Source organism: Excalfactoria chinensis, chromosome 1 (assembly GCF_039878825.1).
Source record: "Excalfactoria chinensis isolate bCotChi1 chromosome 1, bCotChi1.hap2, whole genome shotgun sequence".
In the NCBI taxonomy this organism is placed as follows: Eukaryota; Metazoa; Chordata; class Aves; order Galliformes; family Phasianidae; genus Excalfactoria; species Excalfactoria chinensis.
The window spans coordinates 120,083,240-120,111,011 of NC_092825.1; the positions used below are offsets into that span (position 1 = coordinate 120,083,240).

General features: G+C 33.1%; 1 protein-coding gene across 3 annotated transcripts in view; it reads left to right on the top strand.

Annotated features, from left to right (window-relative positions):
- The window catches only part of NLGN4X (neuroligin 4 X-linked), a 146,096-nt gene that overhangs the window by 22,921 nt on the left and 95,403 nt on the right, over positions 1-27,772 (top strand). For all 3 annotated transcript variants that reach the window (XM_072333133.1, XM_072333125.1, XM_072333143.1), the window contains exons 2-3: positions 5,536-5,619; positions 21,983-22,806. In XM_072333133.1, the coding sequence (XP_072189234.1) occupies positions 22,335-22,806 (472 nt within the window). In that variant the 5' untranslated portion in view covers positions 5,536-5,619; positions 21,983-22,334. The remainder of the gene's footprint in view (positions 1-5,535; positions 5,620-21,982; positions 22,807-27,772) is intronic.

Genomic DNA, 27,772 nt, shown 5'->3' on the forward strand with positions numbered 1-27,772 from the left:
GGAGCTCTTGCTGTTTCAACTGATCTTTAATTTTCAGTATGTCTCAGCATGATCTTGAAGCTCTTTTTGGATTCTATTCTTTCCACCTGGGCTTGTCCTTAATCTGTTTTTTTTTTTTTTTTTTTTTTTTTTTTTTTTCCCCTAGATTTCTCATTTCCCCTCCCTTTCTCCTATCTTTCTCCTTTAGCTGTATCTTGTCTTCCTTTTCCTCCTCCTCCTTAATCACAGGCTTAGCTTTTCTCCTTGACATAGGATCAAGCTTTTCTTTTAACACAAGACTGGCACTCTCTCCCTTCTCTTTGACCTTAGACTTAGCCTTTCTTATGTCTTTTATTTTTGTTACATCTTATGTTCTTTCCTGGCATTGCCACTTTCTGTCTTGGAGTTCCTCTAGGGGTATTTGTCATTCCATATACCATTCGGAATTTCTTAACATAGCAAATCACACTCTTCTGCATTATCGGCAATTCTGCTATGTGTATTACTGTCCTGAGCTCAGGCTTCATGAATTTAATTCTTCCTGACTTGTAGTAGCAGTCTGCAGATTCTACAGAAGGCTGATTTTTGTTGTTGGTTTTGTGGGCTCTTTTTTTTTGTTTGTTTTTGCTTTAGAAACCAGACTCTGTCTAGCACCATTATTTAAAGCCTCTGTTTCATTCATTTATCTATCTATCTATCTATCTATCTATCTATCTATCTATCTATCTATCTATCTATCTATCTCTATCATCTATCTATCTATCTATCTATCTATCTATTGGAGAGAGGGAGTTGGGGGGGGGGGGTTGTTTTGTTTTGTTTTGCTGTGGTTTTGGGTTTTTTTTTGTTATTTTGTTTTTTTGCCCCTCAGCATTTTTTTTCCCCATTTCATTATTCTTTTTAACTGCAGTGTTAATCAATAGGTTTGTTTGCAGCCATATTAAAATGATATTTTCATTCATTAAGCCCTGAGATTTTAGTTTATTGATATTGCAAAAATCGTGAAATTTCCCAATGAAACATGTATTACATTGTATTCAGACGCTTACCTTTATTCGTCTGGTTAGGATTTTTAAATCTGTTTTATCATACATTATATCTTCGTTTTGATCCAGGTAGCTGGTAATTCAAATGCAGTGCACGTGAGAAATGAATTTTCATTTTTCAAGCCTTATTAGAAAAGATTAGTACCTAAATACTTTTGAAGGCAAGATTTTTCAAGAAATGTCAGTTCTATTTTGAAAAAAAGGTACCACTGCAAATTCACCTCACTTGTTTCTAGATGCCATTGTGCTTTACGAAGAGTTTCATTCTTCCTTGCTGGAATACATCCTGTGGCGATGGCCTCATCCTTTCAGTTTCTGTGGTACTGTGTTTGGTAGGAGCCTGTTTTCTATGAAGAGCAGACTCTGATTGCCATTTATGTTAGGCTGTTCTACTGACTTTCTCTGTTCACCTCTGGTCTCTGCTTGGGTTTATCCTGATCTTGCAGACCTTGCACAGATTCATATATTCCTATTCTTTATTTTTCTTGTAGCTTATCTCTGAAGCCACCCACCTGTTCTGTGGGATATTGTAGTTGCTTATGGCTGAGGATTCAGTCCTTCACCTCTGACTTCAGAGGAGTGTCAGCCTTTTTCTTCTTTATTTGAGTATACTACCACAAGGAGATCCTTATGGGACAGGCAGAAATCAAGATCAGAGGCACAGGTAGGTTCAAAGGTGTAACTATTTAAAGCAGAAGGAGATGAAACAGAGGAACGTGAGAAAACTATGATGTTAGGGGGAGAGAGAAAGGGAGAAAGAAGCAACATGAGTTCTACTCTATGTTTCTGATCTGCTTGAAGACAAGGAATACAGCTGAAAATATTATCATTTAGGGAGACTGTGTAGATGAGACATTTCCACTTTTTCTAATGTGCTACTATTCATCAATGTTGAAAAAACAGCTCCCCCCAGGAGTTTTTTGTTGGCTGATTTCCTCTCTCTGGTCAGAGATAGAATTCCTGAGAAGTCAAAGATCCATTTCTTAGGCTTTTCATTATATGATACTTCCATTTGTTTTAAGTGAAGGCAGTAATTTACCACCACTCATTGCTCAGATATCTGTAAGTCAACACTACCTCAATATATGCAAAAAGTGTTGTTTTTTGGTTTTTTTTTGTTTTTTGTTTTTTGTTTGTTTGTTGTTGTTGTTGTTGCTGAAAGCCCACTGTCTTTGAATCATGGTCTTGTATCATTTGGGATGCCTATTTTCCTACTAATTTATCAAATAGATTAAAATGTGTAATCATTATAGTGGACACTTTTAAAGATGAATTTAATGTTGCTAAGACTGTGTTTATAATGCTATATTTTGTCACGTTATGAACCTAACTGCTTCTGCCAGAGTTACCGTAGTCCAGCCACCCTGATGAATAGAACTGAGCATCAAAGAACGAATAAATAATCCTACTTCGTAACTGGGTATTGTGAAGACCTGTCAGATATTTTGGGGATTGCTAGAGAGAGTGGGCAATCATGTAAAACAAACAAACAAACAACAAAAAACACCAACAAAAAACAACTTTTTTTTTTTTTTTTTTTTTTTTTTTTTTTTTTTTTTTTTCCATGAGATAGAGACTTTGTTTCTCAGTTATGGTTGTGCTTCTTGCATTACTTATAAAATCAGTTAATGCTAATATCATTCTAGGAAATGAACCAAATAATTAAACTTAAATAGAGTAACTTTAAAACTAAAATGATTACAGTGCCATCAGATTTAAGATACAGTGTCTGCACTGGAAGTAAGATTAGAAGGACTGCCAAATTCCCTTAACATTTGTATTAGACTTTTGTAAAAAAAGTCAATTGTTGCAAAACATGGAGAAAATGTGTCACTTTTTAAAAGGACCACTTCCATGTTTTATCTTACAACTTGACTACTAGTCTTCTGACATGTATGTATATACTTCCCTAAGAGCATACTGGTAGAAAAGTGGTGCAGTATTTGCAGCTCTCCTTTGAAGAGCAGTTGCCTATTAGGCAGATAAGTTATAAAGGAGAGGTGCAAATGGAAAAGAATAGTAAGAACAGAATGGTTTAGGGGAAGATACATGGTCTAAACAATAATCTAGTCGTCGGTCTGGTAAGAAGAATGATGGGATCTATAAGCCAGACTGGAGGTGAAAAGAGAAGTACAAAGGTGTAGGGAGTAAACACGGAAAACTTATTTTACAAATACCATTTTCTTAGTTCTATTTATTCTACAAAGTAGAGACAGTAAATGTAATCTCTGTCAGCAAAGCTGAATTGAGCACTGTTCACTTCCTATAGAAAGAAGGAAGCTGTTAAGACTCAAAATAAATAAATAAATAAACAAATAAATAATTCATTTCTGAGATAGGAATCCGTGTGAGCATTAGTGGATTTTCACTGTCCTGCCATTCCTTAAAGCTTTCCTAATTTCTTATGTCCTATGTTTATCACCTACTATTCTTAGAGAATTGAAAAGGCTGGCATAATCTACATGAACAGTAAAATCTCCTATAAAAATGACACTGTCATATGGATAGATTTAAGACATTGCCATAGCTTGGAACAAAGAATGCCCCAAGCTTCATGATTCTTCAAAGGGTGTGTATGAAAATGTACAACTGCTGCCAGGTTTCCTGTGTGATAAGTGTCCAGATGGACACTTTCACAGTTTATATGAATTTTTATTAATTAATAAACTACACAGTTTAGTTGGAATGTTTCACACATTTTTTAATCATAAAAAATTGTACTTGATTCCCTATTCCTAAATTAGTAGTTCCTTTCAGACTGAAATACATGTATTGAGATATCCAACCACAGGTACATACTTCCAGTTTCTAGAGGTAATCACCTTAGTTACATGGGACTGGGAGTTGTGTTTGCAGCTGTATGAAATCAATAGCACTCAATATGAGTGTAAAGAGCAAGAATTATTCAGTGTGATTAAGATTGAAGAGTATGACAGTAGTATTTCATTTACATTTTACTTTGGGCAAAATTTAAGTACAAAACCTGGTATATTTGAATGATATGAGAAAATATGCTGATGTGGAAGATGGAATTTTGGTTCTCTGTTCTTAGGATCTTTATTACTAAGAGATAATAATTGTTTATAGTCACTCTAATTATATTTACATACTAAGAGAGTCTGTGTTTGTATTTGTGTGTATGTATATATATATATATATATATATACTTGTTTATATACTCTGTGATAATAGTACATCATCAGTTATCTGGAAGTCATGTTTGTCCTACTAACAAATAACAGGTAGTTGGACTCTGAAAGCTGTGCAAGTTAGTGAAACATTTGTCATCTTATTGCAGAAGTGCTTGTACTGTGTTAATAAGTACTATACGGTGGAAAAATGCAATATGTGAATTTTTCAGAAATGGTAACTTTGCTGGCTTTATTATAAGAATAGTGAGATTACTTGATATCCTCACTCTTTCACCTGTCATTTGTCTTGAAATCATTTAAGGTGCTTGTCTGTAGTGACAAAGAGAGTGAAAATATGAATAAATGATATGTATCATCTTGGTGCATTGAGAGATACAAATAAACAAAAAAGCAATCCAAGTAGAATATGTACGGTGGCATAAATGTGGCTATCCTGATTTTTGTGAAGTCAGCTAATGCAGTCCTCAAACAAACACAAATTACTTGCAGTAACTTTTTTTGCATGTTATATTTTGAAGTTTAAATTCCAGTGTCTCAGTGTAGTCCTCCCAGAACAGACTATTGGCAAATATTGGTAGTTAGTCTGTCTAAATATCTAAAGAGATAGATTATTGATAAATAAATTATCAATTGAAATGTCATTTGCAGTATAAGCTTCAGTTGTGAATTACCTATCGTTTTTTGTTGTTGTTGTTTGTTTGTTTGTTTTTAAAAAGCCTGGTGCATGTCTGGTATTTTTCTGGTCATCATTACTTATGTAGAAAACAAACAAAAGCAATACTTCATTTTTCAGATAAAATAGTTAAATCCAGGTAAACTAATTGAAATCCTTGAAGTAAACCATGCTCAAGTGAGAATTAAATATCGAAATCTGATTAAGGATCAGATGAGAAAGTATATTGTTGCTATTTTTCCATAATACTCTCTTCTAAAGTCTATAGTATGTAATTTCAGGAAACTGTCACATGATTTAACATTCTTCATTTGAATATATATAGCATATGTTTAAATAAATATTTTTATAATAATAATGCAAAAAATTGTTTGTTTTTTTAATTTGTCTTAAGGTTTCCTTAATTTTCTTTCCCTAAAATCCTTCTGTGGTTTAAAGTATAAAAGGAAATTTTTCATGAAACATTGATATGCACAGAAAAAATACATATTTCTAGTAATTGTGATGGCAAACATTAATAGATTATTGTCATATTTTTTTGTTTTCTGATTATCTCTATATATTTAATCTTGAAAATCAGTATTGCAGGTAAAATCATTTTATTTTTTTTTTCACTAACTGTGATTAATAAGCCTGTTCTTTTTCCTTCTTTTACTGAAGAGCACTTTATATTTCTTTCTAACAGGCAATGTTTGTGCTGTTACTAAAATGATGGCATGCTGCCTCCTTTGGGGGGATTCTGAAGGTTTCTCAAAGATACAACACAGTGGTAAGTACTAAAATTATAGTCAGAACAATATCATTCTCTGAAAAATACATTACATTGATGAATAGCAAGTATCCTTTGCTAATGTCCACATATTTGCTAAATAGGTGTTTGCAACATATAAAATACTTATGGTTTATCATGTATTCATACAGTAAGATCTGGAATGCAGCCCATTCTAAATTTTAATGCTGTTTATGTGCTTATTCATGGTAAGCAGGAATTTTGTATAATTTTCATTTCTGTAAATATGGAACAGTACCTATATGCAGGTACTGGATTAAACTTGGCCATTGTGATACTTCTAATCAGTCAGGTTTGAGTTAGAAAGAGAAGACATATCTTTTTCTCTCACTTTATTTGTAAAATATGAGGTAAGATAATTTAATAGTGCATATATGCATATATATGTGCACACATTTGAACATTCCTACAATATCAAGACGAAATATGTAACAAAGATTTGGATTAGAAATCTATGCATAGACTTTTTAAAAAGATCAGATTAATCTAACAATCTGTCTTTCATACTAGGTCTGGTTTATTGATTAATAATAAAGAAGGACATACACAAATGTCTAGAAAAGTTCATCTGATGATCTTCCTTCTCACATTTTATGCTATATAGGCTTTGAAGAAGATGAGACACTTTTCCCTAACACCACCACTGCACCAGATGCAGTGGGTCTTAAATTTAGGGAGAAGAAATAGTAATGTATCTGATATGATAATAGAGCTGTGAATAAGCAATAATTCAGAGTATGACAGACTGGTTATGAGATGAGGGTACCATTATGTGAATTGTAAAAAAACAGACAAAGAGAATAGCAGCTTTGTAAACTCTTGTGATTTTTGCATCACTGAACCATGTTTATTCCAATTTGTTTTAATTTAAATGTAATACAATAAAAAACATTTGATGAATAGGAGCCTGTTTAATAGTTTAGCATCCATGTTGATCACAGTCATAGCTGAACTCTTAGTGGTTATTTTAATAGTAGTACACCTATGCTTGAATACATAGATAGGATTCAATTACCCACTCTCCTTGGAGAATTTGTGATTTATAAAAAAAAATAATAATAATCAGGAAGAAAGAAAATCATTGATACAAAGAATATAAAGCTGATACAAATAAAACACGGCTGGAGTTAAAGTCAAAATAATCAGTTAATTTATTTGGAACTGACAGTTCATGTTTAAAATTAGCCACAGCCAGGTCCCAAGAAGGGGCAAAAAGTTTAATAGTCTCAAGATCTATCAGAGTATACTGAGATAAATGACAGAAGGTGGGAAGAGTCTGGAAAGAAATCTGAAGGATGGTGTGATTGTAGTGTTCAGTGTTTTCTCAGCATGTTGTTTGTTTTTGCTAATAATGCAAAGAAGGAAATTTGTGGAGAATCAGAAGAAAGGGAAACAAACAACATTAAAAAAGTGAGATAGAGCCTACTGATCTCTATATTTTAACCCTCAGACATCAGAAGACATGCCTTTTGAAAGTTTCCTTGCTTGTGTGAAGTGATAATTGGACTGTGCATAAATCAAGAGAATAAAAATTAAAGCTTTAAATCTGCTTCAGATTTATTTCAGATCCTCTGATTGCTGGTTTCTTCTAGTGTACGTTTTCACAAGCATACATGTTCAATTGCCAGTCCTAAATTACTCACTACAACCACAACAGAGATATGCTAGTATATGTTAAGGAATTTGATATTTTGTCTGGATGAAGACTGTATTCTTATGAGATCTTTGTCAGGAAATGAAACAGATCTGAAGGTTTTCAGAAGAGAGCACAACCCAAATCAGCTGTAACAATACATTTGTAGTGGAGAACAGGGAACCATTTACATAATCAGATGAACTGTAAGAGTGTTGGGAATCATTAATAGTGTTTCAAAAATAGTAGTTGTTATGACTTTTGCTTATATGCAAGGAAAATACAGAAAGGAGTCCCCACACCTGGACAACTTTTTTTTTCTTGCTATCATTCTTATACAGAACTCCAGCTAAAATTCTTCACCATAATCCTGCAATGAAAATAATCCTCCTCAAGGAGAGAAAAGTGCAATTAATGTTTAGAGTATGCAAGCAAGTGCTTTCTGGCAGTGTCCAATATAGTAACAAACATGAAAACAAGCAAATGGTCCTCAGATTTTGATCTTACTTCACAGGTAGAAGCTAGTTTAAATGGCAGAATTTCATTCTAAAATCCTGACCTGACAGCTGACTGTGCAGATGGAGCCCTGTGGTAGTCTGTGGGATGCTGTGTAGTTTCTTTGATGTATCCACATACTGTCAGATTCTTGATCATGTTCTCAGAATCTGATCAAGCCTTTTGCCTTGTATCATTTATGGTAACAAATGTGAAGGAATAATAAAGCCTTCACATTAGAAAGCAGGAATAAATCGTTCCAGCTCTAATCATAAGAGTTTTAGGAAATGGATCAATTTTTAGTTGTCCGAGGAGAGTCAGGGAACAATATAACTTTCTCAGATCTCAAGATTCAGTGTTCAAGGTTCATCAAAACCTTTGCTTTTCCTAGTATTGTCACAGTGTATGGCCACAAACGGAAGCACTCAGCTGAACAATACAAACTCTTGTTAAACAGTGCTTTCATTGGATGACTGGTAAATTAAACCTTAGCAAATTATATGTAGCAGTCTCAATAGCTTCATGACATCACTGATGCTGTGGTATGGGAATTTGAAGTGACATATCCATTCTTTCTCTTACTGAGGTATTCATCTGTTTCATTGTGACTGACCTAAGCTATTTAAATGAAGACACACTGTAATGATCTCCACCAAAATGTAGATTTCTGAAGAATCCAAGTGATCTAGCTCTATGCAAATAAGATGGAACAATCACACATTCCAGAGGATTAATTTATTTCAGATGGCAATACAACCAAACATATTTAACACTTTTGCCTAAAATAATTAGCTCTAATTTTCAATAAATGAATTCACACTTTCATAGCAATATTTTTTTTTTTTTAAAATTACAATTTCAACTGTGAAGTGTGATTAAAAAATAAAAATCTGGCACAATTACTTTAAAACTTTAAAATGTATAAACTTTTCTTATCTAAGAAATGATTCCATAAACACAACTGATTTTTTAGACAATTAATTTGAACTATTTACAACTAATGTACACTATTTAGGGCACTGTGCAACAGCAGTAACAAAAGACTTAAAATTACATAATTTTAGTATTATGCAGACTGGATGACTAACTGTAGTTCATGGAATTGTAACATTTTATTTAAGCAAGAGAAAGAAATAGAAAATAATCGTACAACATGCTTTGCATATGCTGCTCATTTGAGTAATTATAAATGTTTGCTTTTTTTTTAATTCAGTCATGTTAAATTCAAAGAACTTTAGTGTAAATCTTAATATATTTAATTATATATTGATATATTTAAATATTTAGTATTTCTATATTTTAATTAATGCTTGAATGGGAATACATTTTATCACTGTGACTCAAAAATTAAATGAACTGTATGGAACAGGTAGTGATGTTTTGTCAGCTTGTACTGATAATTTTTAACCTACGGATTAAAAAAAATAACCACTTTTCGCTATAAAAGGTATAATGGTATTTTTTCAAAGGAATGTCTCACTGTAAATAAATCACATACAGTGTTGTTCTTCATGCTAAGTTCACAACATGCTGTGTTTTCATTGTTAATTACACAACTGTCGTGTTTTGTTTGGATATCTCAGTAGTATGACAAGTGAGACCATCTTCTACATCTTTTGCTAAAAACCATTTTAGCTCTGGAACCATCAGCTCTAGTTTCTAGTGTTGAAGTCAACCATACAATGTAATCCTTTTAATACAAGTTATAATGCAAGGACCATGTTATTAAACATGTAAGAGTCTCAAAGTAAATGGTCTTGTATATACATGACAGATAATTTTTAACACGCATGTAATACTTTAAGAAACTCAGCATGACAATTACACTTTTTGTATCTTTGTGTTAGGTCAGGTTGCAACTTCAGGAATCCTGCACAAGCCTGTTATACTTCCAGAAGTACTTTAGAAGGCTTCGTTTCTTGTAACTGTTATGTTGTGTCTGCCAGACTCATGTAGAAGAACTTCATACTCAAATATTTCCATTTTCACACTCTGGATGCATCTCTAGATGTTAAGTAAATAGAGTAGATCCCCACTGCACTGCTAGACACCTAGCTTGCAGGTAGGCTACCTCATTTAGGCAGCAAAAGAATCTAGAACTAAAACTTATCTAAAATTTGTTCCTACTTTTTAATTCTGAAAACAAACAAGTGTGAGGCAAGCAGTAAGCTAGTCAGTCAAGATGCTGGACTGCTGGCTACATGCAGAAGCATGTCTTTCTCTCTCTAGGGAATACTACTATTCCTCTGGATTTTCAAGTATCTAGAATATTAGGTGGGATTTTTGTGGCCCAAAGCCTGACTGCTTTATAATACAAAAGAGAAGGCCTCTAATATTTTATGTATTTCTAAGGTTAACTAGTAAGAAACATAAAGACCATTTGGATCTTCTTCTGAATATAAATCTTGTGTTAGATACCCAGGACTTTTTTGGATTTGACCTTGATCATTCTATGGGAAGGAGAGAACTGAAGAAGAATTCTTAAGTTTTCTAGGAGCTGACGAGATGTAGCTGTTCTGAACTGCTAGGAATGAAACTGAGATTGCTGGTGTCGCAGAAAATTCCAGAGGAGAGGGAAATAGTCTGGGCTTTGTTTTGAGAAACTGACTGGATATTTAATTTAAGTGTCTTTTAAAATGCTAGTATTGTATTGCTAGAGGAAACAATGTAGCATAGTTCTTTAGTGATGAAAAATACAGAATTATTTCTGTTCTGTGCCAAATGCAAGTAATCCACCACAATTATGCTAATCACTGCCCTGAAAACAAATTGATGCAGCTATTGAGTGACTAGGGAAGATAATTTATTTCTTTTTCAAATGAAATAAAGAAAATTAAAATGCTTTTGCTATCAGAAAGTCAAACTGCTTGCAGAAATATCTTAGAACTGAAAATCACTGTTTGGTTCTGAAGGTAAATTTGTTTGTTTGTATATGTGAATATAAAATACATTTAGCCTAAATTGCATGCTAGTTTAGACTCAGACATGTAGTATTCTTCAGCTGTATACTTTATAGTGGCATTTTGTTTTCATGTTTTGGTGACGTTCACAAAATGCCTATATGCAGCATTTTTCTGTTGAGTGTTTAATAGGAAAGTCAAAAATATCTAAAACACTTTAGTTTTACTTTCTTTTTTTTTTATGATGTTCATTATTATTATTATTAAAAAAAAAAAAAAAAAAAAAAAAAGCACTTTCATATGTGCTGTTTTGAATTCCATCATTTGTTCCCAAGGAACATCCAAAAAAAGAAAACAGGAGAACAGGAATACAGGATAAATGTTATCTCCTACTTGAAATAAAGTTCAGTATTTCTGTATGTATTTGAAACTACTTGGGTCAAGTCAAATTTAGATTCCATCTGTTTTCAGGCACTATATTGTCTGCTTCTGAAGAGATAAAAAAAATTGTTTTTCACCTGGTTGCAGTTTCACTGATAGTGATGGAGATTCATACATCTGTGCTCAGAACATGAATGTGGATTTAAAGCTTACACAACTGTTTACAGAATGTTAACAAGACCAGTTAGTCTTTAAGGCCATATATTTATATATATGCAGATGGACTTTTGAAATTCGTCTTTAGCATGCAGTGTCATAACAGAAGAGCTCTTGCAAAGAGCATAACTTTGTCTTAATTAGAAAAATTACTGAAGTGTTTCAAGAATTACAATTCCTTTCTTGCATTGTAGTTACTTCTTATTTACTATTTTCTAACATAAAATACATTAAACTTTGAATAAAAGCTCTAAAAACAAACCCTTTTTCTGTTTGTCATGTTTCCCTCCAGGAAAAGATATATGTACACATACACCTGGAATTTAAATTCAAGAAAAAGGTGGAAAGAGCTTATAACACATACATATAGAGATATACACACTAGAAAGAGATATAACACAACAATAGGCAAATGAAGTACATCTAGTTTGTAATGAATCATCTAAAAAGAAATGCCTGTTTTCGCAATTAATTTCCAATTAAAGTTACCAGCTAATTTCACTGCATGCAAAAACACTTGCACTGTATTTATGGATTATTAATTAAAGGATTAAAAAGATGCTTTTTTGTTTATTTAGTTTTTGTTTGTTGTTGTTGTTTTTGGTTTTGGTTTTTTTTAGAGGGAAAAAAATAGTTATCTCTATGTCCAGTTTGATTTTCTGAAACTAATCGGGATGCTATACAAACTCACTTAATTGCCTTTCTCTCCTTTTACACTGGGGTCCTTTCTGCAGATTGAGTGTATGCAAGTTACCAAAATTCTTTGGGGGAATTAAGTTTTCTACATGTGAAGCTCATGTTATTCTCATCCAAGTACTTCATTCTTGCTCATTTTATGGAATTGAATTTATAACACTGATAGAAAAAAAAAAACAAAAACAAAAAAAACTGCTTTGAAAATTCAAGCCATACTTAGCAATTATAAGGGCATCGTTTTTCATTTGAATTAGTTGATTGGCTTATTTCATTGATAGAGTACAGGTGGCTGATACTCAAGTCTTTTAAGATGGTAATTTACATATTTCAAAAATCAACTGAAATGTTTTGGTTTCTTACAGATCGTATATCTGAGTATTTTTCTTGATGACTGATAAGCCAGTTGTCAATGAAAAATATTTATTGCATATGTCCCAATCTTTGCAGCACATTTGCTTTTAAAGTACGTAAATAGTAGTTTATCTGGGTAACAGTGTTAAATATTTACATCTTTTATTCTTCTTGATTTTATTTAATTTTAATTTTAGTTTTCTGATTGAAAATCTGAGCACTGGCATAGATCACTCAGAGAGACTGAGGAAGTCTGAATAACTCTGTGGTATTCAAAATCTATCATCTGGACATGGTCCCAGGGAATCAGCTTTACATGTCACTTGAGCAGAGGGCTTGGACCAGATGATGTTTATAAGTTCCTTCCTGCACCAATTCTCCATTTCCATTTAAGAGCAGTTCGATTCTTCTTCCCACGTGTTTAAAATAACTTTATCTTTCTTCCTTTTTCATTACCTTGAGTTACTAAAAGTATATATATGGAACAGGTTGGAACAGGTTTGTGGATGCCTTGTCCCTGGAGGCGTTCAAGGCCAGGCTGGATGTGGCTCTGGGCAACCTGTTCTGTTAGCTGTTGACCCTGAACATAGAAGGGAGGTTGAAACCAGATGATCACTGTTGTCCTTTTGAACCCCGTCCATTCTATTATTGTATGATATATCACCAGCGAAAAAGATCGCTGTATTACAGGTTTGTATAATGATGATCATTCACATAAAATGATAGGGGGTGGGCAATTAGAGGCTGAGAAACTGTAGTATACATTTAATTCTAATTAAGGGAAAGGAACTGCAAGAAAAATAGATTATTTAACCAAACAAAATAAGAAGTAATTTTTAAAAAAGCTACAGAAATCACTTAATATTTTAGTATTTTTAGTGCTAGTGAAATACAACTGAGTGCAATGATGTGAGACTACAATACAAAGTTCCACCAATAGCAGAATTAAAACACCTTTTTCCTCAACTCAGAAGCTGTTACAACTGAGAACAAAGGTGTAAACAGAGAAGTAATGTAGGACACAGAGGCATGAGAAATTCGGTTGTGTTGTTCTCAGCATAAATTTTAAATGAATGCAGAAGTAAAATTCGTTAAAGAACAGAAAGCTGAAAGACAAAGCTTTGATGAGATTGCAAAATTTTTTAACTTACAAAGCAGCAATTTTCAATAGATAAGCTTAATGAGGAAAATGAACATATAAGAAACTCCAGTATGAAAATTGAAGCTGGGGCTGTGCAGTAACATTTTGAAAGAAAAAAAGCACACTGTTGTGTAAGCTTATTTTTTGTTAATTGTTTTCTCAAGTCACTTCTATTTAAAATCAAATAAAGGTTTGTTTGACACTGATACTTTTTTTCTTTTTTTAGAGAAAAATTCATTCACAAATTTTGTTTAAATTCTTTCACGCACAATTTTTACATGTAGTTTTTTGTAGCTTTTATCTGTAGCTTATTGTTAGTAATGTGTATGCAGAAAATCAGTAAGTTAGAAAAGATAGAAATAATTCAAGAGAATGTTGTAATGTAATTTTTTTTTTTCTTGAAGTATGAAATATATCATCAGTGTGGTCAGAATAGGGCAACAACACTTCAGATTTTTAGTATTAACAGTGTAGTCCTGATGTGCAGAAATAAAATTTTACTGGTGTCTGAGTTTAAGAGACATAATATTTACAAACCTGTAATCATTTTCAGATTTCAGTATGTCAGTAAATCTGTGCCAGAGAAATAATGAATGAAGAATTCTAGATACTCCCATGTATAAGGAAGACAATACTAAATACCAAAAAAGAAAGAGGTTAGCATCTTGCCAAAGTGAGCCTCTCAGCCCTTTGAAAGGCAAACTTCAAGAAGAGTAGCAGCTAAGTAAAAACAAAAATTATATCTGTTTTTCTTTCTCTAAGAATCACTAAAAATACTGCTGACAAATCATATGTGCACTTTCCCACTACTTTAAAAATAAGTCATTATGTAGAGCATTTTGCAAGCCCTTTAGATGACAGATCTCTCCCTCTTGTGCCAAAGAGGGCATTATAGAGGGAATTATTTTGAAGAATAAAAGTGTTAGTCAGATCAGACAGGAATTACTGACATATCTCCAATACGAGGTAGAATAATCTTTCCCTCTGTCAAAGGGATTTAATTGTCTGCCCTGACCTCCATCTGTTCTATTAATTGACTGCATTAGTTTGTGGTAGATATTTTTGGTTGGTATTATGTCTTATTAGTGGGATTTCTTAAGATGATATAATAGTAGCACACAGGAAGCTGTAACTCCTGCCATGTGACAAAGTATATGTTTTTCAATCCTGACCTAAATCATTTGGCTAAGGGTAGGAAAAATAGATCAGTTCTTCCTAGTTAACTTGACAGCTGCAAATTGTTTTCTATTTCATAGTTTCTGCAATATCATCCAATGGATCTAAATAATTAAATTTAAAAAAGAAAAAAAGATTCAATTTGCAATTAAAAATCAGTTATACACTGAGTGAACTCTTGAGTATACATATTATATATATATTATATATGATAAAAGAATATTAGAGAAAAGATAGGAACAAATGAGAGAGAAGAAAAGATCTGGAGGATGTAATTGTGACTCAGAGCAAAGAACAAGCTAGTGCTGTGCTGTGATTTGTGGCTTAGACATGGGACTGAGAATGCCGTGGAGGGAAAGAGGACATTTTGCTGAGAGGAAATGTTCAGAAGCATGAGAGACCAGGAATAAGCCAAGTCTTGGAAAGACAGTGCAGCATAATGTTTTGTCATGAAATTATATTGCCAAGAAAAAGAAGTTCTCTTAATTATGAAATATACTTGTGTATTTTCTCATCTTCTATTCTCTTTTCTCAGTCATGATGAGAACTTTATACTGCATATGAAACTACAGTGCAGTTACTGTAAATATTTTATGTGCTTCATGGTCAGAAAAATATGATCAATATTAAAAGTCATAAGATTAATCTCTCTGCAGTTTTTGCAGTAACCATTTAGTTTTGCTTTCCTGTGGAAACGTGTAGAGTGTGCTAAAGAGTATGATAAAATGGTACTGCATGGGTCCTCTAGAAAGTCATTCATAGATATTACTCACTGTATGAAAAAGTCACAGGAAACAATTCAGAAGAGTTCCTTATGTCTCATTGAGAGATACAAGGGTAATAACCATACATTTTTATTGTAATACTGTTTTTCCTCAAGCTTATCAGTTTTATGTTATGTTAGTAAAGACTAACATTAGATGTAGATTATGAAAATGAATCTATAACCTTGTTTACTGAAATTTGAATTCAAGGTGAATATCATGCAGTAGATTGTGTTTGTTTGTTTGTTTGTTTTGTTTCCTTTCTGTTTAAATGGCACACAGTCAGCTTTTGGAAGGAGGATTTGGTTTTGGATGATAAAAAGAATGGAAGATTATGAGAGAAAATAGCTGAAGTTTAGTCTAAATTCTCTATACTGAATTTCTTATCAGTGGATGTCACATCATTTTTAATTATATAGAACTATTTAGAGAACAGACAAAAATCATTAGAAATTCAACCGTAACAGGATTTCTGTATGGTATGTCCTGCTTAGCATTTAGGGGTTCAAATTACAGAATAGAAATCCCACCTGTAAGTTTTTAAGCCAGCTAATGAGAAGATCACATTTAGTTGTGTATTCAACATGCACAGGTCATTAAGCACAATGTATAATAGACTCTTCTAGGTGGATTCTTATGCTCAGTTTTTGCTGGAGATAGTGGACGGCAACAGGCAGCATGGGAATAGTAGTAGTGGTTGTCTTGCTCTGGACTCCTAAGCTTTTTGGTGACCCCATCCTGTATTGAGGTGTGGGCTTAGAATTCTTCAGGTTAATAAGAGTAGTCACTCAACTATCCCATTTCCAGGATGAGTGCATAATTGTGACATTATCATATAAATGAAGGCAGTATCACCACCTAGTAACTGAACTAGGTAATGCAGTGAAAATATGATGCCCATGTCTCATGCATAATTCAACTCTATGAATGTGTATAATAGAGCAGCAAGAGTTTTCCTCCCATGTTTGGGTGAGGGCAAGTTATATGCCCAGGTGATTTGAATTGCTTTTCTCACCATGTTTTTGGCTATTGTAATGCTTGTAATGTTTCTTCTGCTTGGACTGAAATGCCAACAGACAGGTATCAAATTCTAATCATTAAATAGTCTCTAGAGATCAACTTGCCTAACAATCAGTCCCTAAGTCACCTTCTCAGTGAGTTCCAGCAAGGGTTTTAGTTTCTTACATCCTCGATAAGAACACACACAGGCTAAATGGAGAAGATGAGCGAAGAATGAGACCTGTGAGTTTCCCTGATTCATTTGTAGACAGAAATGAGATATTGCCTTAAGAATTTTCCTTTTTAGTCATTTGAATATTCTTAAAAAAGAGAGGTTAGATCTATTCCATTTTAGGAACATGTTTTTGTGTGTCTTGCAGTGGTAATATGTGATGAACTTTGATATGTGGAAAGGGCTATCTGAATTATAAAAGTCTATTCTGCAATTCTAAGAAATGCATAATGATTTATTTATTTATTGATTGATTTTTGTATGCATTTCTTTTACTCCAGATATAACAAATTTTACTCTGCATGAGATTTTGCGTTATAGAAATTGAGAGCTGAACATTCTTATTCAGATCATCATCTTTCTTTTGGAGTAATGCATTTTAATTTCAAAAAAACAGAACTTCAGAAAAGAAATAAGAACAGTCCTTGAAGGTGTGATATTTCTTTTACAAGGTCATATCAGAAGTAAGAACCAGTAATTAAGTCAGTAACCATGCTAAGCTGCATTGGTAATATTTTTTGTATGTTTCCCTATAACACATAAATGAGGAGTTGTATTTTCTTATATTTTGCAGCCACAACTAGACAAAGATGGTCAAATAAATACAAATAAATAAATTATATATTGTGATCAATGTCTGTGGTAATATAAAGACTTGGTACTCTGTCACAATACCTTGCAATCAAAGTTAATTGTTGCTATATATTTTTTCATGACCATATATTTTTTATGACTTCACTTGAACTCTGGTTTATGGCATTTGAATCTGTCAGCATCAGTTCAGTCATAAGAAACTTAAATTCATATAATGAGTGGTCAAATCTTGATTTGAGTAGAGCACACCTATAATTTGAAGATAATTAGTAATTTAAAGAGTTGAAACAATTTAGGCTTTCTTTTTCCTACTCCCAATATTGATACCTCATTTATGATTTTCATCAATTATCTCAAGCAGCAGATAGAATTATGAGAAATGACTAATTATAGATTTTTTATTTTATTTTATTGTTTTCAATTTCCTGTGCGCAGTAGATGTTACAAGTACAGTTTTTAATAAGAGACATAAGTGCAACTATCTTAACTGAGCATTTCCTGTTAGTTTTGTGTCTTCCTGGGGTTAATGATTTTTTATCATTTTAAATACAAGGAAAAATAAGGGAAGGCCATATATGTGATTGTTCAACAACAGCTTTTGGTAGCTACATCCAAGCCCTATTATTTATTTATTTATTTATTTATTTATTTCAGAATGCTTTAGAAGTGTTTTTCTTCAAAAATAGTGATGATCATTCTTCTGCTTACCCTCCACTTGCTTTTTAAACTGTTTCCATTTCTGATAGAACTGGAATTCTCAAAAACAATATACAGACTTTCCTCATAATCCCATTATTCTTTCTGAATGAATATGAGATCTATAAATTCAAAGTAAGACTGTTAGTTGCAGGCAAGAAGCATTAATACAGTATAAATGCATGCCAATTTTCTGAAAAGTAAACAGCGATCGTCTTTTCTAACCTGAGAAGTCTTTGACATTTTCCAAGCATATCTGAAAGGCTTTCTGGAGAAAGTAAGAGAAAGCCAAATGCAGCATGTCCTTTGAAACAATAAAAATGTTTTAAAGTTTTTATGCATTTTTTTATTGATTTTCATTTTTTATTTCTATTTTAAAAAGCACATTAATTATCTACTTTTATCCTCAGTTATTTCTAAATCTAAGACCAAGATCCATAATGATTTTATATAACTGTTCTTTTTTTTTACTCTAAAAAATTGAAATCTTACTTTCATTTAAATTTTAATGTTTTAATCTTCAAGAGAATACTGTGAGTTAATGAGGAATGCATTAGAATATAATGCAAAAGAAAAGTCATTAAAAATCTCTCCAGTTCCTACTACCAGCTGCACTGCTGTGGTTGAACCACAGAAATAACAGCAATTTACAATTTGGTTGTATTAACATCCATTAATAATGTAAATATGTTATTCAGATCTTGTTTGGTTGAATTCACTTAGGTGAATATTTATAATAATTTCCAGGTTCTAGGCAACTGACATAATAAATATATTGTTGAAATCTATTCTGATTGGGAAAATGCAGTAGAGCATCCAGAAATTGCCTAAAAGTGAGGGATAGTTAGTTTAGATAAAACCCGAGGAATTCCAGGAAATCTGTGCAGTCCTCAATCTCCTGTGTTTATATCTATTGTTTGTGTTTGTTGTTGTGTTTGTTTGCTTTTGATGTTTGCTTGTTTTGTTACTTACTGTTCATAACCTGCACAATCAGATCACAACAACTTGCAGTCACTTTAGAATCTGTTCTTTGTCCTTGGAGCAAAAAGGACTTCTAAGCTGTATATCGTAGTTTCTCAGTGGTTACAGATTTACTTTAGAGCTGCTATAATATTCATCTGCTCATTGTGGAAAAGTACTAACTGCTCATCCTGGCAACCATCAGGTTAACCCTGAAGGCCAGAATCATAGACTACTTAAGCATCTCTCAGCATTGCTTGGGCAACAGACATGATCAAATTCAAGCAATGTTTTTAGAGACTGTTCAAATGCATTTTCTTCAAAGGCCGGAAGTATTATATTAGCTTCAAAACACGTTTATTTTGTAATAAGACAATTGTGTATGAATGGATGCAGATTCAGATCTTTGACTTCTCTGTGTCTGTCAAGTTGCTAAAAGTTGCCATATTGAACTGAACATTTAGGTTTGGATTGTTTGAGTGGGTGACACTTCCGACTAGGAGGTGTTTTTCAAGCAAGTCTGTACACGTTTTTCTAAGTTCCTGAAGATGTAAAAAAATTAAAAAAAAAAAAAAAAAAAAAAAAAAACGAAGTCACGGAGCAAATACAGTTCACTTCCCTTAATTTATGTAAAAACTGTTTATTTGATTTATTCCAAATATACATCTAATATGTATATTGTATTGATTTATTCCAAATATACATCTGTCTAGTTTTCTGTTACCCAATTAGATTTTTTTTTTCAGTCCAGAGGTAGGCCCAGAAGTGATATTTACTTCCATAGAGTAATTAAAAGGGAAAATATGATTTGAAAAGAGAGTTACCGTGTTATCAGTATCATAGAATCATATAATGGCTTGAGTTGTAAGGGATCTCAAGGATCATCAATCTCCAACCCCCCTGAAATGAAAGGAAACATGGGTGTTGTTTTTTTGCAACCCACCATTTGGTCCAGCAATACTTTGTTAAAGAGTGATGTCTTCAAAAGGAATCAGACAATAAATTCAGTTCCATGTCAAAAATATTTCCCTTTTCTCATTCTCCTTTCACCCCATTCAGAATAACTGCATATAAACAGAGATTTGATCCAAACACACTTTGTAAATAATATGTATAAAATTTGTTTATTGATTCATGTTATTTATTAACTGTGGATTTCTAAACTCCTTCATATTGTAATTTTTAACTTTCTAAATGCTGGTAATATATTCACTCTTGCCAATTTGTCAATCATTTCTTTTCTTGTTCTGGTTCTTGTTTTGGTTTTTCTCTATCCAGTTTTTATCATTTGTCCCATTGTCTTTCCTTCCACCTTGTCAATTTTCTCAGCACTTAATTCCCTTTTCCTGCAATGGTGCTGCAAGCTTATGCAGTATAAGCATAAAGAGTATAGGATCTCTTAGTTTAAAGGCTTAGTTGGGTCAAAGGGAGAATCTGCTTTGTTGTGCAAGATCAGGAATGTGTATTAGAGACAGCATAGAAGACAGCATGAGGAAAGCCAGGGAGCACTCCGGGGAAGCAGCTGTGGGCACTCGTGGCAGTGGCAGTGGCAGGGCAGTGCCCTAGCCAGCAGGACACCCTACCACAGCTCATCACAAGGGCTGGGTTGAGGATGGCGGGACCTCTTCACTGCCCAGCAGTCACCAGAGGCAAGGTGAGATAGCAGGTCAGAGATTGATCTGGGGACCCAATCCAGGCAGAATCCAGGCTGGGCATGCAGCATGGCTTGAGCAGCCCTTGGTTGGGCTGAGATGGGGAAGGCCCCAAGTGGGGCTAGGCAGTGCCTGCTTGTGCCAGTGGTACCTTTGGGAACATATTACATGACTGGGATTGATTTGCCTCCAGAAACAGCATTTTCGTTGCAAGTCCTTTAGAGGCCTCTTTAGGACCTACTGTCTATCAGTGAAACTATCAATGGAAATGTTTGGTCAACAGAAAAAATATGCACCTGATATTTCTCTGATGTTCAGGTGTTTCATACGTATTTTATGATATAAAAGCTGAAACAAAGTCATTAAAGAATGATCAGGGTTTCAAAAGAACATTTGTTTGGTGGTGTTTTTTTTTTTTCGGATGTCTGTCCTTGTCCTAGGGTGCCAAAATAGGTTATTCCTAGATATCTGTTAGTTTTTAATTTCAAATAACTGTCAATAACTACTAAGCTTGGATTTTTCTGCTTTTGAAAGCTGACTTTTTATCTTCATGACACAGAGTCTTGGTACAGAACCTGGTTTTCCAAATATATAATGATTTATATTTTATTTTGTGTTCATCCCATCAAACGTAAATTACCAGATTCCTATAATAAGGATTTTTCAATGTGTGAAATTTTTGTCTGTGTTTTAAGTTGAAAAAATTGGTTAAAAGGAACTCCATTTATTTGCATAGGGAGAAGAATGTTAATTTATAAATTTCCTTCCATCTAAAAATAAAGGATCATGACAAACTTACATAGCTATAGCTGTGTAGGTCAAGATCTGATTTCTGAGATTTATCACACTTTTTTCAGTTGTCATTGTTCATTTTTGTCAGATATAAAATCAATAAAGCAGATGTGAAAAACAATACTTTAGTGTGTAATTTTAATTAATGGTATTGTCACATTTTCTTTGAATTAAGGTAATTCTGTTACATTCACTGGAACGTCTGAATTATGTGTAAGGTAAGTTGGGTTATAAATTATGCATACTTGCAAAAGATAGCAAATAGAAGTCATGTCATAAGAAAGAGACTACTTGGTGCAACAAAACATCTAATGAGCATCTGTTATTTTACTGCAAATCTGATTAAAAAAGAAATGTTTTTATTCAGGGCAGAATATACCTTGGAGCTGGCACTTAAATGTAGAATACTCTTCCTAAAAGCATTAACTTTTGGGCTATGGTATGAAAGCATATAAAAAGCCAAAGTGTTTGGTTTGTGTTCTAGCCCTGCCTTCTATTTTCAGTTTTCCTACCTTATGTAGGTAAACACTGTGGCTAGACTTCATGAAAGATGTATTGGTTTTGTTGGGAAGTATAGTATGAATTTATTTGTTTATTTTGTATGTATGTGCATCAATATTAACATGTCTGTTGATTTTAATTGTTTGCCTTCTCTTGACTACAGGCTGAGTGGACTGCACTTCACCGGAAGGAGTCATTTTGCTGGGGAAGTGGAGTAACTGTGGTTCTCTCCTTGCTCTACTGGCTGGGACGTGCTGTGCATTGTCTGGATTAAGTCGACACTCAAGTCTGGGATGGGCCTTGGGGATAAACACTCCCCGGTTTCTTTTGACTTTGGAATTTGTCTATAGCCAATCACCCAAGTCACACATGAGATTTTGTTTTTTCACTGCTTGAGAAAGGTTATGCTATTTTCGAATAGTTTTGTTTTTTATTAATAATTTTCATTTTCTTTGACTCATTTTTCTACTGGTTGTGGGGAAAAAAAACAAGTCCTGCTGATGTTGATTTAAATAATGTCGAAACCAATGGGACTCCTATGGCTGCCTTTGATCTTCACTCCAGTGTGTGTCATGCTGAATTCCAACTTCCTTCTATGGATAACTGCACTGGCTATAAGATTTACTCTTATTGATGGCCAAGCACAATACCCAGTGGTTACCACAAATTACGGCAAAATACGTGGTTTAAGAACACCTTTGCCCAATGAAATCCTTGGTCCAGTGGAACAGTATCTGGGTGTTCCTTATGCCTCTCCTCCAACTGGGGAAAGGCGATTTCAGCCCCCAGAGCCACCATCATCTTGGACAGGTGTCCGTAATGCCACACAATTTGCTGCTGTCTGCCCACAGTACCTGGATGAGAGGTCACTGCTCAACGACATGCTGCCAGTCTGGTTTACAGCCAATCTGGATACTGTGGTGACATATGTTCAAGATCAGAATGAAGACTGCCTGTATTTGAATATCTACGTGCCCACGGAAGATGGTAAGTACCCTAAGAATGGTGCTGTACCTCACTTACTTACCAATTCTGCATGAGATAAGTAGCCAGATCTTTAAAGCATCTTTCTCAGTTTCTTCCAATTTAATCTGTGGAAATGGATCTGTCTTTGAATACTCATCAAAATGAATAATTTGTAGATTGAACATGTTTGCATGAATTCTCTTTGATTAACCTGTGTAACATCACAATTTCATTTACAGCTAGTGGGCAGGATGTGTAAGCTTACACCCTAACTAGAGCTAATCGTTATTCACAAGAGAAGAAAGGGAAAATAAACATTATGCAGAAGTAACATTTTGTTTTTCATTGTGTGACTGATACAAATACTGCAGTACATTCATTTTAAAGTATAATATTCCTTTTTTCCCCCTTAGTTTTATTTTATTACCAGTAAGCCTACAGTTAACTCCTCATGATTTTAGTAGACGATAGAAAATTGTGTATTCTTTCAGCCTAGGATTTTCACCTGCAGAACTTTTCAATCCTATTTATTTTTATTAATTCATAAAATGTAAAATTAAGGAAGCATAATTTTATTATACAGCGATGAACAACCTTAAACTTTCATGTTTACTGCATTACTCTCTCAAGAAGGTTACTTTAAATCACATTCATCCACTGAAAGATGTAGACAAATAGCTACACAGTCTTTGAATGTTTTCATGATCTCAGTCTTAAAAATTGCAGTGTTTTAGCATCCAAATGGTACTGCTTCTTACAAATAAAATAAAATAAATTTTAAAAATCAGCTTTCCTCAGGCCTCTAATGTCACAATGAAATTAAAAACAAAATATATTGGCAGTTATATTTAATATTCGGCTAAGAACCAGTTCTTTCAGTCACTTAAAATGCAGTTACTGGTGCATAACATAGCAGATTTCTCCCAGATATGCAAATCCCCTCACTTTATCTGAGGGTTTGATTTGCATAACCAATGCATTGTTATTTCTCAGTAACCATACTCTAAATATGCAAATTCTGTACTTTATTTTAATCCTTCTGCCTTGGTTGGCTTCTTTGCTCAGAAATTCCAAGCTTTTTGCCAGCAATAAGTGTACACCTTCTTTTCTTGTTCTCAGAAGTTAAAGAAAAAAACTAGAATCTAAAAATAAATGGGTATGGTTTGGGAATACTGTGAGCTCTGCTACAATACTGCGAAGATGCTTAAGTGGAAGTTCTCAGAAAGGGAAGGTGTGGTATGGAGCTTTGTGTGCATGCGGGTGTGGGTGTGTACACACTTGTGCATAAATACTTGAAAGAGCCACTCAGTTCTTTCACTGTTACAGAATCATTTCACTCTTTGGATATTTCCAAAGGGAGGTCATTCTGAAGCTTCTTTATACTTTGGAGTTTGTCCTGCAGTCCTTAGTGGGTTACTGTGATGATTTGTCCTAAGAAAATATTTCAGATTAATATTTTATTTGTTTGAAGGAATATCAGCTCAGCTAACACAGTATTATTTTAAAGCCACTGTAAATAAATTCATGTATTTATCCAGTCCAGTAATAAGAAATTTCTCCCATTAATTAAGAATGACAGAAAATTGGAAATTGAAAAACATATGCAAATTTCTAGGGGAGGAATAATGAGATACTGTGTGTTGAATGACAAACAGCCTATAAAATTCCTTGTATTGTGTGTAATAATAAATGAGGTTTGCTATTGGCTTATAAATAACAAGGACTGATAACTGTAATTATATACTTTTACAACTTTATGTCCACTTAGCTCCTCCTCTCCATTTTAGATTTTTTTCTGTTTGCATGTAAAACAGCATGTAAAGGAAATCAGGTTTCCTTTATATAACTTCTCAAAATAAATAAATAAATAAATAAAAACAATTTTAAAAAGTAAAAAGAAAATAGAACTGAATAATGGCAGATTAGATTTGGTGTCGGTGATGAGCTGAAGGCAAGATTGTTCCTCTGTAATATGACAAGCATTTTTAACAGGCTCCTACTGAGAACAAGATAGTTAAAAATGAATACACCAAATACACAGTGTTTTAATTGCATGTTGTAAATCTTATCCCTAGTTAAATAAAATTCAGTGAAAGTCTTTTGGTGTGGAAAATATGCAACGTTCTCACAAAGATGATTAAGAAGAAGTGAAGTATAAATCATGTCTCTCAAGTTAGTGTGTCTCCAATTCACACTAAACATAGGCTTAAGCTGTAGTCCATACAATCTGATTCAACACATTATACTATGAGCTTCAGTAGGCAGAAGTAAGTTCTTATGGGCGTAGACCACAGAGTTAGTTTTTGAAGTGAGGTTTCAAAGTGAGTGAGTTACATTCATCTTTTTGAATTCTTTCTCAGATACAGAATTATTATAAAGAGCTTTGAAGCAGTCTTGTGTCTACAAAAAGGTGGATGAAATCATCCATACATCTACACTTAAGTATTGTTCTGACTATTAATCTGAATTGCTTAAAAACTATTTTAAAAGCTTCATTAAAAATAATTGATGAACAACTCTAATGAATAAATTGCAGTTACATGCAGAGTTTACTTCAAAGCAGTTCTATGAAATTACTAATCAAAGTGCAAAAAACTTTTTTGTTTGCTTGGTTTTGTTTTTCTGTTTGCCACTATATAGCATGACCTGTTTCTTATTGTTTGTGCTGTCAAAGGGAACCAAATTTTAATCATGTGCTCTGAATGAAGAACTGACGAATAAATGCACTCATTCATTCATGTGATTTCAGATTTGCTTCACTGGAATTCTGCCAATATAAAGTAGTGGAAACACACGTTGAATCCAGGACCTTTAACTGTGTATATAAGCTTATTTATTTTTAAATAAAATTGTTTCAAATATTAATGATCCAGATTAAACAAACACAATGATACAAAATTCTATGGATCCTTAAAATACCTGGAGGTAAAAAAAATAAAACATCCACTAAAGATTCTATATCTTTCTTAATCATGGCCTTATTTATTTATTTATTTATTTTTATTTTTTTACCCATGGAGTCAGGATGTCAAATGTCAGTACCTGAAAATCTTATCAGAATTTCCATATAAAAATATGCCTGAAAACAACAACAACAAAAAAAGAGTCTTTCCTTTTTAGATTATATAAATACATATAGTTTTAAACAAAAACATAATTTACAGTAGAAATCAAGACGTATGTAACAGACTACTCTGTCAGCACCAAACACGTAATATTTTCTTTTGTCACAGTTGTTCACTGAGCAAATTGTTTATGCTGACATTTTCTGTAGGGTGACACATATTCCAGTATATTCTGAAAAATTCAATGTGCTTATTTTCCTGTGTAAAAAGGAAAATAATTTATACTGTTTAATCTATCAAGATATATTTATTTCCTAATAATAAGAATAAATTAAAATACAGTTAGTTTAAAGATAATTATAAGCAATATACATCAAAAAACTACGTCCTTTGTTTGTCAAATCTATCATCATAAGAAATTGCTCTTACAATAAAACTATTGTTCTATACAAATAATTTTCCAAACATTTAGTTAGATCTTCTGAATAAATAAAATCATTTTTGTGGTGGTGTGTGTTGTATTCCCTACTTTTTCAGTTACTATCAACAGTAATTTTCCACAAGAATACTTGAATGTCAGTTTAGAGGAGGTCATCTAGGGAAATGATATTGAGGACAGTCTGTTTATTATAACTTCAGTCTGAATATGGGTTTATCTACAGTGGAAATGCTAGATTGAACAGGACACAGACTGTTAATCGGCTGTGCTTAATCCCTGGCCTTTATCATTTGAATCTGTGGATGCTGAAGGAGATTGCTAACTCCTATCATAACTGGAAAAAATACAGCAAAAAGTAAATAGAAAAGACCTTTAATTTAGATTTCTTTCATGAAAAATTAAAGACCTGTATTGATGTCAAGATGAAAATAATAATAAAAAAACCCATATGTTGTTGTTGTTTTAGTTATTTAAAGACTACTATCTTCAGATGAAAACAAAAGAAAAAAAAAAAGAGCTTTCATTTTCTATACATGATTAATAGTAAACATATTTACTGACTTTGATGTATAGGAAGAGGGTTCATTTTACGCAGTGATTTGCTGGTAACCACCATATATCTGTTAGGAATTAATGAATTTATTTAACATCTTCTGAGGTCCACTCATTAAAAATACTCTGTGAGCTTCTATCTCATTTACATCACAATAAACACAGCTGAAGTGACAACAAAAGGTGGTAGGCTGAATGAGTAGGGTGTAATTTTTCTATTAGACTAGGAAAACTGAGAAAATTCTCCAGAATTAAGTGTATGTTTAGTGTGGGTTTCCAGGAATAAAACTCTTGAGCAACAGCAAAGAGATCAATAGCATTTATCCTCTGAGCAGTAGTGTGAAGGAAGGGCACTTACAACTTTATTTTCCATTTCTAGTTTCTAGTTAAAGAAGTGTGTTTGGTAGATTTTCTAGCTTGCGTGCTGTGCCACTTTTTCTCAATAGGCAGACATCTGCTTCACATATAGCTGAGCGGTTGCAACCTTCTCTACATCATTTTGGTTGAATTGCATTGTCTGTTTAATTTGAAAATAGTATTTTATGAAAATTATACTGATAAAATTGATAAAAATCTGTTCATAAAATTGACTTTCTTTTTGGGAGGAGGGAAAGAGGAAGATGAAGATAGTATAAAGAAACATGATGAGTCTAATCTTGACATTTGCTTGATGGTAGAAAATTTAAAAAGCCAGCTACTCAGGGTTCCTTATTATTATGAGGAATAAGAATCCATGAGTAAAAATAGTAACATAGTGTTCAATACATTTTATCTTTTTTGATTTATTAGTAGATGATAATAGCAATTTTGGAAACATTCATTTTCCAAATACACTTGAATTTCCGTAATCTTCACCTTCCTAGGTTATATGTAGTTCCCAGTGTTAGTAGATACTTATCTGGTGTTTATCAAATAATATATATATATATAT